Source organism: Nilaparvata lugens, chromosome 1 (genome assembly GCF_014356525.2).
Source record: "Nilaparvata lugens isolate BPH chromosome 1, ASM1435652v1, whole genome shotgun sequence".
Lineage (NCBI taxonomy): Eukaryota > Metazoa > Arthropoda > Insecta > Hemiptera > Delphacidae > Nilaparvata > Nilaparvata lugens.
This window is the reverse complement of record NC_052504.1, coordinates 27,263,584-27,283,886: the sequence shown is the minus strand read 5'-3', so window position 1 is coordinate 27,283,886 and position 20,303 is coordinate 27,263,584. Positions and strand designations below refer to the sequence as shown.

The 20,303-nt window shown below is 32.8% G+C and overlaps 1 protein-coding gene across 1 annotated transcript; it reads left to right on the top strand.

Moving 5' to 3' along the window:
* The first annotated feature begins 1,441 nt into the window (after positions 1-1,441).
* LOC111064128 (probable imidazolonepropionase) lies at positions 1,442-19,733 on the top strand. The gene is made up of 8 exons (XM_022351810.2): positions 1,442-2,005; positions 5,192-5,363; positions 10,545-10,692; positions 11,220-11,364; positions 13,168-13,393; positions 14,195-14,413; positions 15,941-16,101; positions 17,173-19,733. Exons 1-8 carry the CDS (start codon positions 1,542-1,544, stop codon positions 17,333-17,335), a joined length of 1,698 nt encoding a protein of 565 aa, XP_022207502.2. The 5' UTR covers positions 1,442-1,541; the 3' UTR covers positions 17,336-19,733.
* Positions 19,734-20,303: the final 570 nt, after the last annotated feature.

Sequence of the window (20,303 nt, the reverse complement as noted above, 5' to 3'; positions counted from 1 at the left end):
ACATAAACTCAAAATAATTTATAATATTCATAGGAATAAAGTTTTAATAAAATTTTAACATATCGGTATATTATAATTTATATAAATATAATATAACATATTATTATTATTATTTATAATTTAAATAATCTTGTATTCTTCACTTTTAAAATGATCATGATATCATATCAATGACTATTGTTTCTAACAAAATCGTAAAAACAGAAGCTTGATTGAAAGTAATAAGGAAACAAGCTGCCCGTCACCAGGAGCTGCTATAGATAAAGGAAGAGGTGGAGATCATGTAGAGGTACTGAATATATGATAGAAAAGCACTTTCTATGACTTATAATGAAATTATATATTTTTTAAACCATGCTGAATAAGTTAATCTTATATGTTGTGAAAGAAAGCAGTACTACAGAAAATAGCAAGAACTCAAACGGCGATGGAAAGAAGTATACTGAACGTAAAGAGGCTAGATAGAGTTAGGAATACATCCATCAAGGCGATAACAAAATTGGACGATGTACTGAAGACTATCAAGACTCTGAAGTGGAAGTGGGCAGGTCACGTCGCTAGATTGGAGGATGGCAGGTGGACGAAGAGTCTAACTTTGTGGAAGCCCAGCTGGAGGAGAAGGAAAATTGGACGACAGCGATTCAGATGGGAAGACGACATTGTGAAAATGACTGGGGATAGGTGGGCAGTGTATGCAAAAGATAGAGATAGATGGAGGAACCTGGGAGAGGCCTATGTCCAATAGAGGACCTGGTTTCCACAAATAAAATGATAAGAACATTTTTGCATTTTCTTTATTTAATCTTGTATACTAGTAATGGATTTTGGACTATTTGAAAAAAAGCTAGCTAATTCAGTAATGTTATTTAATATTTTCAGTTTAGCTAAGATGTTCATTCTTTCTACATATTATTTTGTATTATTGTATAGTGTTGGGAACCAATAAAGGCTTTTATTATTATTATTATTATTATATGTTGTGATAGCTAGAAGTCAATTTCAAACCATGATTGAATATGCGGTACGGATCGAGTGCCGCAAGCGTCTAACTTACTGTTGATTTTTATATTTTTAGGAATTTAAAGAAAAAAAGTATGTACATGATTACCTCAACAAGTAGGCCTATAAAACAACTACCTAAACTACCTTCCAAAAAATATAATTTTGAAAATTTATCAAATAAATATTCTAAATGGAAATAATGCAATGGAACTTTTATATTTATTTAGTTACATGCAATTGAGATAAAATTCAGGAGCAAAAAATTAGGAAATCGAAAGTTAATCATATTTCTTGAAAAAAGGTTATTAGCACAAATCAAACGTTTTGTAAAGTTTTTATTCTTGTTTGAAGGATTCAAGCTAGAGAAAGCTGCTTCACTGTTCGTTCATGGCAGTTCTCATCAGTGATATCTTATCTTTGTTTTACCGAGGAGTCACTCAGTTGGCGATTTTTGATTGATAGAGATAGTAGGAACGAATATTTCTGTAGCTTTCCAACCAGTCACCCCTGGTATGTTGTAGCGTTTACTCGAGGCAAAAATGTCTTCTTCTTCCTCAAGTGGTTCATCAACGGACACCGCAGATTCAGATGAAAGGGGACAAGATTACGATGACAATTCATACCATCCCCCTCAAACTAAACCAATCAGTCCTCCATTAATTGATAAACGAGTAACAGTAGATCCACTTCAAACATCCACTGCGACCTCAAATCCAGCATGGCACAAACCAGAAAGATCATCACCAACTATTACTGAAAACCTGGATAGTCCTATGCCAGATGATCAGGCTAATCTTGGTACGTTCAAATTTAGGAAGTTTTTTCGCAAGAGAAAAATCTCTCCAGAGCCGGTTAAAAAGCTGAGAATGTTGATTTATAACGCTTTACAAATAGCCACCCCGACTGATGAGATGAACGTCAGATTCTTAGCAGGACGCGCACAAAATCATGTTATTGAGTTTACAGATAACCAGAGAGGAGGCGTAGGATTGGCTGTTGATACGTAAGTACGCGTAAGACATAACTTCTAACAACCATTAATTTTATTGAGTTTGTAAGAAAATTCTCTATGAAAATTCGATGAAAAAGTTTATATTTATTAAATAATTTTCCATCAATACAAAATATTATGCTAAAACTTGATATAAACTTCATTCAACTACGGTACAGCACTCAATACTTTTCTATTTTATTTGTTGATGAAGATACATTCTAGAATAAAAATGATTTCTTGGAAAATTTCATAAAAGCATTTATGCCATTTTCAAATTGTCGTTATCAAAAGCAGGAATTTAATTTTCTGTACAAAATTTGACATTTGAGAGACACACATGATTGGTTGAATAGTTTTTTAATTCCAAAACTATCAAGTAGTCCTATAACAAATTGATGAGAATCATGGCAAAAATATAAGCAGGTTGAGTATGATATAATAATGATCTATTCATTATTGATTTACATTACTGATTTATGATGAAATCAGATATAATGCTTGTACATTTCAAACAAAAAGATGCCCTGAATCAAGTGAGAGGATAATGAATTCTATAGCTGTTTCTCCATTGATAAATGTATTGAAAATGGAATATCAATCAAATTTAAGATATATTTTCCATTTTTTTGAAATTTGTGTATTTTTTCTCTTGAATAAATTGATTATTATTTTCACTGCACTGGCCTAATATGTATAGTATATGTCATTGGATTTATCAGTAAATTTTATTTGATCGATCAATATTCATATAGAGTACTTATCCAATACAAATTTGATAAACACTACTTATTCCTGTACCGATATTAATTACTGTAGGTGAGAGTAAACTTTATTATTCATGAAGTTTTAATTAAGGAGAAAATTGTTCATACATACTTTATTCTAAGTAAACTGCTATTTCAATTTGAGTAGAAGTAGAAAATTTGTATAATTTATTCATTCATTTATTCATATGCATATTCAATTCAGGTAAAAAGCTCTAAGATAGTGAAAGCTTTTCCGCCATTAATCTTGAGTATTCTGATCAATCATTGTTATTTAAATCAGCACAAATATATTTCAAACGTTTCAGAAAAAATATATTGTAACAATTCTGAACATTGTATTGTTCAGAATAAATATTAAAACAGCTCACACGGATCTGTTGTGAGAATTCAATGATATCAAAGAGTGATCAATATCAATATCAATATTTAAAGCAAGATTCACTAATACACTACCGGTACCTATGATTACCTATGGATTACAGTAGGCTACTCATTGCACAATCTGTTAACAATTTTAGAATTCAAGTTGAGATTTTTCAATTGATTCAATTGAACAGTATTTTTATGTTGAATAGTCCTAGATAATCATACAATAATAAACACAACAAATTGGCATTTATTCCGTACCGTATTACAGTACTTGTAGGCTATATTCTCCTCCAAATTCCGTAAGATATCATATAATATGGTTGGGTAGCATGTGATCTGTCTTTTTGTGATTGGTGTTCTAATTTTATCTTATTGTCTATTATCACGTATTTATTTAATCATTTCCTTTCATTTTTGGTTTTACACAGACATTTTTTCTTCTTTTTTTATTTTTATTATCATCGATTCTATTTTTTAATGATTATTCTTATAATCAATTATTATTGTTCACGATTACTTAAGTGATTATCAAGTATTATTTTATATTGATTGTATATTTCTTTCATTTCTTTATCTTCTTGTATTTCAAATTGTAAAATGTGTTGAAAATATTGTATTGTGTGAAGGAGGCAAAATGGGTTTCAGCCTGTTGTCTCCATTAATAAAAATTATTATTACGGTATTATATCTATATATATAAAAGCGAAATGGCACTCACTCACTCACTCGCATAACTAAAAATCTACCGGACCAAAAACGTTCAAATTTGGTAGGTATGTTCAGTTGGCCCTTTAGAGGCGCACTAATAAATCTTTTGGCAATATTTCAACTCTAAGGGTTGTTTTTAAGGGTTTAAAGTTCGTCTTTTAGCATGTATATACTTCTTCTCCCAATCTCTTAATTAGAATTGAAATTTCCATATCATATGTTACTATAGAACTATAATCTAGATAGAGTACCTCTTCGAAACAGTTGTTAACTGGCAACTAAATTAATAATTTTGTCAGGTTGGCATTAAGTTGAGTTGATTTTGTTAGGTTGGCACCAAGTTGAAGATTTAAATGAATTTATCGCGGAAAAATTGATTGGGCACTGCTACTTCAATCCTGGGAATATTATATTACTAGCCGTCAGGCACGCTTCGCTCGCCATATCTGTTTAGCCAGACGTTTAGTCTGGACCCCCGACTGGATTGTCCTATTATAATATGATAAAAATGAAAAAATGCAGGCGAGCGAAGCGAGCCTGCTGATCTCATTCTTGGACGATCCAGTCGGGGGTCCAGGGGGCGGAGCCCCCTGGCTAGACGGATATGGCGAGCGAAGCGAGCCTGACGGCTAGTGATATATAAAAGCGAAATGGCACTGACTGACTGACTGACTCACTCACTCACTCGCAGAACTAAAAATCTACCGGACCAAAAACGTTCAAATTTGGTAGGTATGTTCAGTTGGCCCTTTAGAGGCGCACTAAGAAATCTTTTGGTAATATTTTAACTCTAAGGGTGGTTTTTAAGGGTTTAAAGTTCGTCTTTTAGCATGTATATTCTTCCTATTCTCTTAATTATAATTGAAAAATGTCCATACCATATGTTAATATAGAACTATAATCTAGAGAGAGTACCTCTTCGAAACAGTTGTTAACTGGTAACTAAATTAATAATTTTTTCAGGTTGGCATTAAGTTGAGTTGACTTTGTTAGGTTGGCATCAAGTTGAAGATTGAAATGCATTTATCGCGGAAAAATTGATTGGGCACTGCTACTTCAATCAGAGCTATTCCTGGAATATTATATTACTAGCCGTCAGGCTCGCTTCGCTCGCCTTATCCGTTTAGCCAGACATTTAGTCTGGACTGGATCGTCCTAACATATGATAAAAATGCTCAAATGAAAAATGCAGGCGAGCGAAGCGAGATGCATAGCAAGCGGATATGGCGAGCGAAGCGAGCCTGACGGCTAGTTACCTATAATATTAAGAGGCTTATTGTATATATATATAATCATATTTACCCTGACTCATACAGTATGGCAAATTAGCAATGAATATATTCTATTCTAGAAATGGCATTATCGAATACATGGGGAATAGCATGGAGCTGAAAGAGAAGTATGAGGGATATGAAGTGGAAAGATACATTGATGCAACAAATATGACAATCCTGCCCGGATTCATTGATGCTCACACTCACCCCATATGGGCTGGAGATCGCTTAGATCAGTACAAAGATATGGTAGGTGAATGAACACAGCAATAAATAAAAAATGTTTGCGTTATATCATAGCCTAATAATTTTATCAGATACCGTACAGTATTTTTTATCATTCTTTTTGTGTTTCCATACTATTCATCAATCTTCTTCAATTTCTACTTTTAAAGCGGGTGGTTTTATAGGTGGCATTGTAGTATTTATTTCAATTAAACATCATATTATAAACAGCGTTATAATAAATGATAGATTAGATAATAATATCGTTTCTGAATTTCCAAATGTAATAATTGAAGATAATCAGTGAAGCGGTATTGAGCACTTCAATTGAATTGGTACATTTATTCAGGAATAGGAATAAGAATAAGAATGTTTATTTCGCCAAATTTTTACATAATAGTTACAAAACATGAATGATTTGGCACAGCCAGCAAAGTTAAACTTGTGCGCTAGCTGTGAGTTCATAAAGCAAACAGTACGAAGTAGCCCATAGCAATACTGAAAAAAGGAAAAAAATATATACCTATGTAATAAATATTATAGTAATACTTCTTGTAAATAATACATGTTTCTTATAAATAATACAATGATAAGAATTGAATAATTTCGTGTTAAAACCAATTATACAGATGATAACCAAAAACAAGTCATACAGCCTACATTTAAATCTTCTAAATGCAAACTAATGAAGAATACAATAAAAAATGAAATTTTCAGTTGTGAGCACATCCCAGTGCTTGATCAATTTTCATAAATAATACAAAAGATAGAAAGACATTCAAAACTCAAAAGAATCATGAATAGATTTCTTAACATTTAGGCATTGTAAAATATATATTCTGCTTAACCCATACATTTATTTCCTTGATAAGTGCTTTAGTAATTTTTGAATTAATTAGTTTTATCGGAATTTTGTTTGAAAATATATTGCAAAGATAGGTGAATTGATGTCGACAAACTACTAGTTTTATTAAGTTGATATTGAAATTATTTAATGCTAATGAACGAGTTTGATACGGTATATTTCTAATTTCTAGATTACTTCTATTCTTATTTAAGTGCAAAACAATCCTAGTTACATACATCTGTCTTAGTGTGGGAACACTTAATTCTTCAAAAAGTTTCTTGCTTGGGTATCGTCTTGGTTTACCCAGTGCTGCCCTTATAAGATGCTTTTGTAGTGTGAAGACTTTATTAAAGTGACAATCATATGCACCACCCCAAGCTTCAATCGCATATTGAAACAGCGAGTGGGCATACGCAAAATAAATTGATCTTTTTACATCCAGGTCTTTCAATTGATTTACTTTGTAGAAACTATAAATAAGAAATTTAAGTTTAGAAGATAGGTAATTCATATGAGTATCCCATTTCAAATATCTATCCACCATCACTCCCAAATATTTTATAGAATTAACTTTTTCAATTTGTTGGCACAAACAGTTCAACCCATCATTCAAGCAGTGAGGATTAGAGTGCATTATCAAATGCAATGAGTCCTCAGGTTGACCTGCTAGTGTCGGAGAAAAGGTGATATACTTTGTTTTTTTCAAGTTAACAGTTAGAATATGATTATCCATCCAATTCTTCATAATTTTTAAACCCTCATTAGCAGATTGGTATACTTGGTGCCAGGATTCACCCGAAAAAACTAAGGCTGTATCATCAGCAAATGAAATTTGGGTACAATGTGGTATTTTTAATTTTAGAGCATCGTTCAAGTAGATCAAAAATAATACCGGGGACAGAACTGTACCCTGCGGGAGACCAAAACTAGATGATTGATCTGTAACTGATGTACCATTCAAGTTTAATGTTTGTTTTCTGTCCTGAAGGTAGCTTTTCAGAAGTTCATTACATAAGCCTCTTATCCCACAATTATTTAATTTCTTCAATAAAATGCTATGAGGGACGGTATCAAACGCTTTTGCTAGATCTAAGAATACAGCCAATGTTTTTTGTTTAGAGTTGAAGTTTTCATCTATCAATTTAGTTAGGAGGATAACTGCATCAGTTGTAGACTTTCCATGCTGAAAACCAAATTGATTTTTCTCTAGGAAATTATTGATGTCTAGGTAATTTAACATTCTTTTTTTAATAATCTTTTCCATAATTTTAGAGAAGCTATTCAAAATACTAATGGGTCGATAATTTTCTGGATTTGCCTTATCACCACTCTTGTACAATGCAATAATTTTTGCAGATTTAAACGCCCTCGGAAAATAACCCACTGAAAAACATCTATTTATAATATGTTCTAATGGGAGAACAATATGTTCACTTATTAATTTGACACAATGAGTACTGATACCATCTACCCCTGGAGAAGCACCATTTTTCAGTTCTCCGATTACTTCTAAAATTTCGTTTACACAAGTTGGGCTCAGGAACATGCTATCTACTGGAGGTGCATTTAAAGATTGTGGTATTTCAATATTGTTTACAGAGTCCAATAATTTTTTTGCATGTTCAACTCCTACATTCACAAAATAATTATTTAAAATTTTTGGATCAATTTTAGGCTCTTGATATACTCTCTCTTTTCCCATCAATTCAGAAATACACTCCCATCTTTTCTTGGAATTGTTTTTATACTCTGCAAATTTGTTGTTGTAATAATCATTCTTTGCTTTCCTTATTAATGAGTTCAAAATATTCCTGTAATTTATGTAGTCTTGTTTAAGTTTAATATTGAACGGTTGTTTATTCAGTTTGATATGCATTTTATCCCTTTTACGAATGGCTGAAATCAAACTAGGAGTAATCCATTTTTTCAAGGGTCTGTTTTTGTGTGAATAATTAACAGTTTCTGTGCATTTATTAATAATTTCATTTATCTTGATGGTAAATTTATCAACTAAGGTGTCAATATCATCGGTAAAATTGTCATAAATCTCATCCCAACCCTGAGTTTCAAGATCTAATTTTAGTTGATCAAAATTAATTCTAGTTACTGTCTTACTGGGGATAGTTTTAGAATTGGAAACATGGTCTTTTGTCTGATATGGAAAACAATACTATAATGATCCGTGATATTTGATTGTAAAATCGCACCTAGCACATCCACAGACTTTTTTGATCCACTTTTAAAAAAGATGTGATCTATACAGCTGTTAACTTGCCCATTGACATTATTGAAAGATCTCGTATATTTATTTACGTATGATTTGAATCCATTTAATTGCAATACACTTAGGTACTCATTAGTCAGATAATTTAGATTGTTTTCATCCATTATATTAATATTAATATCTCCCATTACAATGACCGATAAATCCTTACTAATATTCTGCAGATACAAATCTAAACTTAGCAAAAAGGCATTTATTTCTAAAGAAGGAGATCTATAAAGTGCAATCAACTGATAATATGAATTATTGAAACAAAATTTGATTATAATTGAGTTTACGTTGTCTAGTTCTACATCAATATCCTGAAAATCAATATCTTTGCTCACAAATACACATAAACCATCACTTCTTGTGAATCTATTATTTCTATTTACAACAGAATAACCCTCTATATTGAAAACAAATTCAGAGTCTTCACTAATCCATGTTTCGGATAATATTATAATTTCAAATTTAGTTTCACAATTGTTTAAGTAATAGATGAATTCATCAAAATTCTTTTTGATAGACCTAATATTCATATGAATTATATTCACGTGATAAGAGTTGGCAGTTCTATAGCTTAAAAAATCCTCTATTAGCACTGTATCATAACTATCACAAATAAATTGATTTTCATTAAGGTCCTCAAACGGCATAGGGAATCAAATAAGGTAAAAAAATAGGAGTCCTCAATAGGAGTCGTTGACACTGGATTTATAGAGAGTTCAAATCCTCCTTACAACTTATTATAATTGCCGGCTGGTTGGAGTCTTTGCGGACAAAGACCTTGCCTTTTTTCGACCACACGTATTTGTAGCCCTTTTGTAAGGCGACACCTCGTACCTGATGGAGTAGTTGAAGAAGGGGCGCTGGCAGCGGTGGCAAGTGTTGATAAGCAAATACTTTGCCATCAGGAAGCGATTTATTTATAGATCTTGTCGGAAGACCACAATTTGATTTGTCCTTGTATGTCATTTTTTTGAAATCTGCTAGCCAAGACTCTTTGTCCTGTCTACGGACGAATTTCACTACTATTGGTTTAATATTGTTTTTAGCTTTATTGTTGTTGGGGAGCCTGTGTGCGATGCTCAAGTCCTTTGAAGTTAGCTGGCTACTAATCGCAGCTGATATACAATTGAAAATCTCGTAGATTGACTCATTCTTTGTTTCAGGAATTCCGGATATAATCAAATTGTCTCTACGCGTATATTCATGGATAGAAGCCAACTCCGATTTCAATTCAACATTTTCACCCTTCAATAAATTATTTTCATTTTTGAGTTCCTCTACCTTATTCCCAAAAGCAGACAGTTTATTTTTGAAATCATCAAATTCGTTAGAAATGAACTCAATCGAATTCTTAATCTCACTGAATTCTTGTTTGATTGGAGATAGCTCCGCCTGAATCATTTCTCTAACAATTTTACCGATAGCTTCAAGGTCAGCTTGGGTTAGCGATAGCGAAAGTGAAGCACTGCTACTCTTACCGTCCGAAGCTTGTTGAGATATCTTATCGGTGGTTGATAAGACCGTTGACGTTGTCGAACTCGTACCGGTATTAACTGACTTGCAATTTTTACAATTCCACTTCGATTTTGTTTCAGCCGACATTTTTCGGAAAGTAGATTCTTTTAAATTTTGACACTCGAAGTGATAATCAATTTTACAACGACAACGACAGGATATAATGAAAACTCATTAAAATCGATTTGAAGAGAAAAATTTAAATAAACAACTTTCAGATTTTAGAATCAATTGCTGATTACTTTACTTATAGAATAGAATCAGGCATACTATTTTATTTTATGATAAAGTGAAGTTTGGGCAGTAATATCCACTTTACGACTTAACCATGACTAGTACATGCACTTTGAAGTTAGTAGGCTACCGGTACTACAAAGATATTATCGCAAAAATAAGAAGGATTGGTAAAAAAAATCTAGATCATTTGTAGGATGAAAAGTCAACTAATTCTTCAATCTCACTGCAATGTGGATGTTGCGTAAGGATATTTGAGAACTGTTTTGACTACATCTAACATAGAAACATCAAAGGTGATAATTGAATTAGATTATATTAATTTTTGTTGCAGTTAGAGAGGACACCAGAGCAAGAGCAACGTATGCCTAAGCATAGAGATTATGAAGGAGCTATAGACATTTCAATCAATACTATGCACACAGATGATGATGACATTTATAATTCTCTTGTGAAACGCCTTAGAAGAATGGTGAAGTCAGGTGAGTGTTGTTGGCATGTAGCTCAGTTGCTCAATTCTTAGTTTGTCCCTTTGAATATTGGGAAGCTAGCACCGATGATTTTCCTACTCTTCAATCTATTAAAGTAAATACATGGGTTAAACAAGAAAAACGTTGCAAATTTCCAGCACTATAATACAGATACAGTGTATCTTCACTTGGTGGGTAGCAGCCACCGTACTTCGTTCTCAGCAGAGGGGGCTTGTCACCCCAATTTTTAAACGAAAGTTTCAATATTTCTAATTATTTTTTATGAAAACTTCCTCTACTATCTAGCCTTCAGGAAAATGGATTCTATAACTTTGTAAAAAGTCTCCCGGTCGAGTACCTATTGAATATTTTAAACATACCCAAAAATTCTAATGTAATTTGAAACGTTATGACGAAGTTCCATCTTTATTAGAAAAGCCATTGAAACTTATGATTTTTCTATAATTCACAAAGTGGTGTTCGAGCTGTGATCATGAAGTATTTGTTTGATACTGATTCGTCTGTTCTGTTTATTGAAGGGACCACGTATGTTGAATGCAAATCCGGGTATGGACTACTTTGGGGAGAGGAGGTGCGCCTTCTTAGACTTTTACATCGAGCAAAGCAGCAATTCAAAAATTTGATAGATATGAGCATTACTTATTTTGGAGGACATATTCGTCCGTAAGTAAATTAACACATCATCCGAACTTTTATCCAGAGGTTTTTCATAGATCTCATAAAAATAGTAGGTATATCAGGTAGGCCTACATTATACGTATTGTCGACTAAAAATAAGATTTTATAATGTATGGTACCGTTCCTATATTAAACAATTTTATTAACATTTCAAGAAGCCTTTTCGCTGTTTCTTAAGTGTTTGTTTAACTTGTTTTTTGGACAATATAGCTTTTTTCGTATAATCCGAAAATTTCATTACATGTACCGATATAGTTTTTCAATTTCAACAAAAATCAGGTAGGTAGTTGAACAAATAGGAACAAAGTTCTCAAATTAAAAAAAAAAATCTGTCATTTTCCCCATACAAATAAATTATGGCCTACACATGAATAGGAAGGAACAAAACATGACCTGATAGAAACAATAAATTGGGTTGGATAGTTAAGACAGCACTGTTATATTTTTATCTCATACAAAATTCTTATGTAACCCTTTGGATATATATTTTTATTTTTGTAATAAATCCTCATCCTAGTTAATTTTTTAATATTTATTTCTTACTCTTTATACAGCTTTTCAATTAATAACATCAAACACATCATGATAAAATGAAAATTAACAACAAAAACATAAATAAAGGTAGGTACTTATTATGAGGGTGATCCCGTGGTGTAAGAAAATAATGATACATAAATTTTATATTAAATGGATTGAGAATGTTGTTAATTAGGTACTCTCTACAGCTCTACCTATAACCGAACGCCTATATGTCTGTCTGGATTAAAAACCTTGGAATTCCGTTATGTCCGAATGTTAGTGGAGATCTTGGTATATAGAGGTGATAAACTACTAAAATACTTTCAGGGCTTATACTTCATACTTTTGATTTGAAGGCTTACAATACTTTTCAGTGTTGTAAATCAGAGTGTTCCGAATGTGGTGTAATTGACTACATCATTAAATCATGTCAATTATTAAAGGGTGGTCCAACTTCGTCAATAGGTATCTTTTTTTAGAAATTCTACAAATTAATCATTTTTAGTTTTTTTTAACTATTATGACGACACTACAGTCTAATATTAGACTGTCATAATAGTTCAAAAAACGAATTATTATCTCGCAGTTCGTCCTGGATAGCAAAATCGATGAAATTCAATCTCTAGTAAGCAACATTATACAGTAGCCTATATAATAATTATAATAAAGATTGTTTAGAATTTTCTTAGACAATCACTAGTGTTCTAGAATCAATAGGAGAATGTTAAAAAATAAAATTACAGCTATAAATATAAAATTCAATTTCAATTCAATAATTCTTTATTGTCATATACAGTGCACAAGAATACATAGATATATGCTTTTACTATAAAGGAATAAATATCAATTTACAAAGATGTATTGCATTATCGACCTAGAATATTATTGCTAAGCCATAAAAAGTTTGCAAGTCTTGCAAAAAATTAACAAAACTTGCAATTCTGTTATTCAAAATTCCGAGCCATCGGTCGACGACTGCATCGCAAACATGCCCACTACACTGTATATTATTTAATAACAAACAACCACGACACAGCCACCAACCGATGGCCCAAAACAACTAGCCTATTAGCCTATACGAAATATAACTTTCAAAATACATCATTTACTTGCACCGACACAACAACAAAGGAAATAGTCCCACATGAGTCTTAGACTTGTGTGTGGGACGAGTATCATTATACTGTGATATTTTGTGACTAAAATAGTTGAGTAGAAGTTTAGAGAAATAAATTAGTATAACTTTACAGATTTATTATCATTTTGTAGGGGTATTTATGCTGGTGACTTAAGTCGGGAAATAGTTTTCAAACAAATACCAAGGATCAAGCAAATGAGGGAGGAGAAAAGTGTCGAAGTTGATAACATAGACGTTTACTGCGACACGGGAGTTTATGGCATCGATGAGGCCAAACATATATTGGAAGCTGGACATGAAATAGGATTGTCTATCAATTTCCATGCTGATGAGCTGAGTCGCATGGGAGGTACAGAGGTCCGTATCAAATTGAATTTCAATTAATAGTATAGAAGTAGATAAGATAGCCCACACGATTGTAAATTTTACCCGTTTGTAACTGATCAAGTTCTAGAAAGGAGATCTTTCATATTTCTTGTGCATCATATTTGCCTGTAATGAAATAATTTTTGGCTGATCATATTTTACTTCAGTCATCAATATAGCTCATCAAACTCATTACATAAACTAGAAAATAGAATATTTAAAACAGAAAATCTTAACTTGACATTTTGAGTTGCCACAAATTACTTGAAAATATTTTTTTATCAGATTTCAATCATTATCATATATCAAAGATACCTGTCATCATCCTAATCATGTTTTCAATCATGATTGTTTAAAAGTTGATTATTATATCAAAACCAAAACTCTTTAGAAAGTTTAAATACTATTTAAAAATTATACTCTTTAAAAATAGTACCAATACTCTTTAAGAGGTACAATATTTTAAGAATTTCTTGATTTAATAAATCATATTAACCAATAAACTAAAAATGGAATTGAACTGCTCTGAACTATACTTATTTCCTAATCTATCTCTAACTTTTCCATCAGCTTATGGTGAAATTTTCAATCATGATTGCCTATAAGTTGATGAATTACATCAACCAACATGTAATTGAGATGCTCTGAGCTCTTTCCATCAGCCTATGATGAAGTTTATAAGTTGGTGGTAACTTACTGAATTGTGAGGATAGGCTACAGCCAACCGACAACTTGAGTAAATAATTTGCTGTGAAAATATAGGCCTAGTAGTAACCATTGGTTGTTGATCAGATGGGAGCAGAGATCGGAGCAAGAGCGATAAGCTGCCTGCAAAGAGTGAGCAACCGTGGAATGAAGATGATGGGGCAGAAAGGCACCATAGCAGTGCTACTGCCAGCTGCTGCACACTTGAAGCGGCAAGACTTCCCCCCGGCCAGGGCGCTCATCACCCAAAACGTGCCCGTCGCTCTCGGCTCAGACTTCAGTCCATCGATCAGCTGCTACAGCATGGTCTGTATCATAGCAATCAATCAAATCAAATGTTTTCTATTGTCATTGACATATTATGCAAGTATTGACAATGTCATAGTATTGACGGAACATAGTCCTTAGGGCCATATGCTAACATTACGTTATTCGCTAAACTACGTTTACTTGTAGATATGGTTGCATTTACCATAATGTGTTTCATACGGGGTTTCAGCTAACAGCTGACATTTCTCCGTTCAAATCGAGTATCTGCATACGGGCCTTGAGTCTAGCATCTCTATTGCTCAAAAAATATTGCAAATTGGCAATCAGAAATTGAAATAGATCAGCAATAGAAAATTCAACAAAGATAAAACATTTCAATTTATATAAAATTACAATTTATTCAAAGAAAAAAAGAAAATTGACGTATAGAACAGCTAACATTCGTTTTGGTTCAACCGTATATAAATTTTCCCAATGTAGGCCTAAGGCCTGCCGCAAAGTAGACCCACGCTAATCCACGAAAAGCAGCCCACGCCGTGGGATGTTTTGTAAACCAGTGCTAGGCTTTTCCAGACATCTGTGTAATACATGCAATGAATAATCCACTTGTCAGTTGATTGATTATGAATAATTCTATAGCAATGGTTTACAAAACATCCCACGGCGTGGGTTGCTTTACGTGGATTAGCGTGGGTCTACTTTGCGGCGGGCCCAATGGTCACAGTGGATGTGGAGAAGTCCTTACATATGAAAGGATTGCTTCATAATCCTTTTTCTTTCAACCCTTTTCTTTTCAGTCTTCACAAAATGACGCCACATTGACTTTATTTTCAATTTCAAAGTTATGCCAAACACATAAATGAAAGCTAATCATTGTTGATAAAAATACGTAGGTATTGTAAGATTTATCATCATTATTGATTTTAATCACACAATCAGCTGAATTCAAGAAGAAATTATGAAGCAAAAATTCGTAATTTCTGAAGCATCGTTTCTCACCAATTAGAGGCTTAGAACTTGGGCTATAGTGTTCATTTTTGTACAGATAAAAATATTTATTATAGTTAATCATAGGCCATCTTAATTGTTTTGTCAATATCATTTCAATCCACAGTATTAATGCCTATTATTTCTATCCAAACATACTAATTAAAAAATATTAATATATATTTATTGATGACTGCACTGGAAGCTAGATTTCACTCAATCACTGCTCTCCCTAGATAATGCTCAATTATCATTATAATCAAATAGGCTATCCTAAATTCTTTTACTTCAATAGAAATAAAACTTTGGTCAATTATAGTGCTCATTTGTGGAGATAAAACCTCACCGCTACAAATATAATAAATCTATTTACAATTAAATAATTTTATCAATAATCGTCTTGGAGACAGTCAAATCGGCCAATGAATGATGGGATGAAAACTGAATGGAAGATTAAAATAATTCCTTCTCTTTTCATATTGTTAGGTAGTAGGTAGTACCGTATATTATTATAATACTTGAAAAAATGTTAACTAATATTATTTGAGCACATAATTATAATTCTAATTTTTTCAGCCCATGGTAATGTATATTGCCTGTGCATGTATGGGAATGACAATGGCAGAATCATTTAATGCAGCAACACTGAATGCAGCGGCAACAATAGATGACACTCGTCTCTACGGAGCAGTGGCTGTTGGCAAATATGCTGATCTTGTACTTATCGAAGCTCCACGGTAAGGTTTTACTCCAATTTTCAAATTTTTGTTATTTTAAATCTGATGCAATAAATCGCATGGGTTATAATAATTGTGAACTATTCTGATCTCATTCAGGAAGCTCATAAGTTTCACTCAATTAGGAAATTGATATTTATATTGACAACTAATTCCTGCAACAAAAATTCCTCATAATTTATTTGGAAAACGGTCAATAGTTCAACGTTACCACTGAAATGTTTGTATAGATGTGTCGTTAATAAATAAAATACTTATACTCCAATTTTCAACTTTGTGTTATTTTAAATCTGATGCAATAAATCGCAAAGATAATAATATTGTGAACTCATTCAGGAAGCTCATAAGTTTCACTCAATTAGGAAATTGATATTTATATTGACAACTTATTCCTGCAACAAAAATCCCTCATAAATTATTTGGGAAACGGTCAATAGTTCAACGTTCCCGCTGAAATGTTTGTATAGATGTGTCGTTAATAAATAAAATTTCTAAAAAAATAAAAATTTTTTAGGTAGCGGTATTTACAATATTTTCAATACGATTACTTTAAACCTTAAAACAATATACTTTTTTGTTATTTTGGTATTCTGTAATGATTATGATCGATGTGTCATTTTGACTTTGATGCAACTTTTCCAATGTTTTTAATAATAAAACATTTTGAATGAAAAATGACATTGGAATATTGGAGGTTTGCAGTCACTACAGTGAAATCAAAAGTCGTAATTCAATCAAATATCGTTCACATATTTAACCAGTACTGTAGTTTTGAAAATATTTCAGATATGTACTGTAGGCTATCTCTATAGCCCTACTTGCATGATCAATAATAATACAATATTTCTATAAATACCCGTTTGTTTTCCTCTTGAGTTCCTAGTTCCTCAGCTAATGCATGTTATATCTTAGTTCTTAATACTATTAAATAAACACCATTCCTGGTCAACATATATTTCTTAGAAAATAACGTTTTACTATTATGCTTGACAAGTTGATTACGTGAATTTCTGAAATTATTTTTCAATTTGGGAATTATTGAAAATCATTTAATTTTCTTGATTATTTCAGATGGGAGCACATTATATGGCAGTATGGCAATCACAATGATTTGATAAGTTATGTGATTAAAAAAGGAAAAATTGTGAAAGGTTTCCAACCAGATTCAGCCAGTTCCTCAGAAGCAAATCAACCGCAGCATGACGACTTGGACCTCATGGATGTGTCAGATTGAACAGTGCACAATGCACAAGTTCCCTCAACATCGTCCTAAATGATTGATCTATCTATCTTTTAACTAAGGCTATATTTTAATCGTTCAAGTATCGTCATGTCGTAATGTTGTTAGAGTTAAAACATAGTGGAGCAGGAAGGTTGCTGAGAAGATTTCAAATATTGCATGTTCAATTTTATTGCATACGGTGTTATTCAGAATTCAAAATAATGGTTTACAATGCAAGCAGTGGGCACGTTTATGCCTTAATTGAATAATTTAATTATTAGAAGAATTTTTGAAATCAAATCATTCCTTTCCAATCTATTCTCCAAGTTAAAAAAACTAGAACATTCAATACTTTTGAAATAAAATATACATAAAGTAAACTACAATAGGCTACACAAATAATGACTCAATACTTATTGAAACTCAAGGTACCGGTACCTCAAATAATGCTTCATCAAAATACATGGTCAGAATTTAAATTATTACACAAATTTTATATCACACTCTATAATGTTAAATATTACTATATCTTTCTATAATGTATCTGTTTTTAGATTAAAAAACTTGGAATTCCCTTGTCCGAATATGAGGGGAGATCTTGGTTTCCAGATGTGGCGGTACTAGGCCAAGCAGCATTATTTCTTCTCACATCAGAGCAAATTGAATTAGACGCCGTAAATATGTAATCCAACTTCTTCGAAATTTCAGCAAAGAGCCTCCCAAGCCGAGTTACATCATATCTTTCTATTGACGCTACAGAAGTCCATCGCAAACCATCGTGTTGGGAGCACTGTTCATTAAACATCAACAACGCGAGCTCTTTATTTTGGAAAGTGTTGTTCTGAAAGTCCATGGATATCAGTTAAAATTTTTCACAAACAATTTTCTTCTATTTGACTGATAATCGAGTTCCTTTGTGAATTGGTGACTCTCAACTGAGTTGTGGTCTGGGTCTGGGTGTGGTTTCTAATCGGATCAGGCGTCTTGAATAATGGCTGTTTTTGTCTTCACCGATAACAGACCCGATCATAGGTCTCTTGAAAAATTGGGATTCGTGGTTTGACCGATGGATGACCATAGAGAACATTGTAGCATTGGTATTACTCATCGTGTTTTCAAGCCGAACACTACCTGCAATTATTGGGTCATCCCAAACTTCCACGCGGCATTTATTCATTAATTTTGCTGTATACCTAGTGTAATAAAATCAGTCATATCTTCAATGCTCGCATCCACATTTACAGAAGTATTCCCGCCTTCATTCATTTTGCTCATTGAAGAATTTTTGTTTCGCCAGGTCGCGTCAAAAACGTGGTGGAGCACCAAAGGTAGATTAAAGCTTCGATCACAAATTACTTTTGAAGGTTTAAAGTTGAGCTTCAATTAATTTTTTCACAGTTTACAGCATGATAGTTTGTTTGACATCAAATGAGATCGGACTCCTGAATTACAAGCTTTAACCAGCAATCTTCAAAGCTCGGATATTATTCTTTCTCAATCTCTCCACCTCCAGGGTGAATATTCTTTATAAGACATATCTCTTACTTATATAAACGATATATCGATGGATTTGAAGAAAAATGAAGATTTTATTATTGATAGGAACATTATTGAATGCAATAATGTCTTAATGTGGAACTCAACTGAAAATGAGTAATCCATGTGGTCTGGAGATTGCCTAGCAGCCTAGAGGTTCCAGGTTCAAATCCGGGTATTAACACACGTTTTTAGCCAGGCCATTCCCGTGTTATCGGATGGGCACGTTAAGTTGTCGGTCCCGGCTAATATATAACAGTCGTGAGGCCCATTGACGCCTCAAATTATGTACTCAGACCTCTCTACCAATAAAATATTGTTATTAGAACTACCGTAGGTTATTAGGTTTACAGAATAGTGAGATTAATAATATTCGGATCGAGGAATAATAGTGAATAGATGGTTGATGTAGAATTGATAAATTATATTATAAAGTGGATGCATTATTATGTAGGCCAAATACCGTACCGACACCAACACTTTGATAAAAATATGGTCAATAATAGTCTTTAAAATACCGGTATAACTTCAGGATTGAAAGTTTGAAAAGTGATTGAAGATAAAAGTTATGCATTAAGATTATATTGATGACATAAAATACTAATAAGCCGTTTATAATAATAACAGGCTCCTATGATATTATGTTGGCTACATGTGAAGCTTCCGCTTGCATTGTCGCTCGACACGCTTCAAATTCAATCCCCGCTTGAAGCTACTTCCACCGCTTTACTATGTTTTGTCCCTCATTCTTTGTAGAAAATATCCCTGTTTTAATATATTATACAATTCATGATTTTAAAATGGATTTTGAATTTCATATTATGTACCCTAAAAAAATATTGATTTTCCAATAAATGCTCAGTAAACAACGGAATAATTTCTATTATTTATCCTGCACAACTTCAATATTTGTGACACAAGTTAGAATACTACTATAGTTTATTCAATACAATATTGGGTCTACACTTCGTAACACGGTAACAAACAATCATAGGAAGCATTTCAAAGTATAGGTTTATAGAAGTGGTTTGATTCAGGGGTTGCACTGATAATCTAACGCTCAAGTTAATAACCATGTTAAGTTAAGAACCATGCGTCTGCTATACGCCCGTTGGAAGGGTGACCACTTTTGAGCCAACTCCACTAGAAATAGTTCACGAGTTGAAAAATCGCTTCCTAGTGGTTCTGAACCCACCTGAAACGGTAGGTGCACTCATCTCTCATCACCGGTATCATCCGTTCTATCAAGCACGCACAAGCTTAGAGCTCATGTGGGCATCACCCTCAGTAAAATGTAGGCTACTCGATCTGTTCCAGACCTCCTAGCAGCAGAAGGCCTAAAGCGCCCATTATTATGAGAGGTGAATATTTGAGTGGGCTTTATTAAAAAATGAATGGTCTCTGTGGGGAAACAAACCTTTCCCCATTCAACGACGAGAAATTA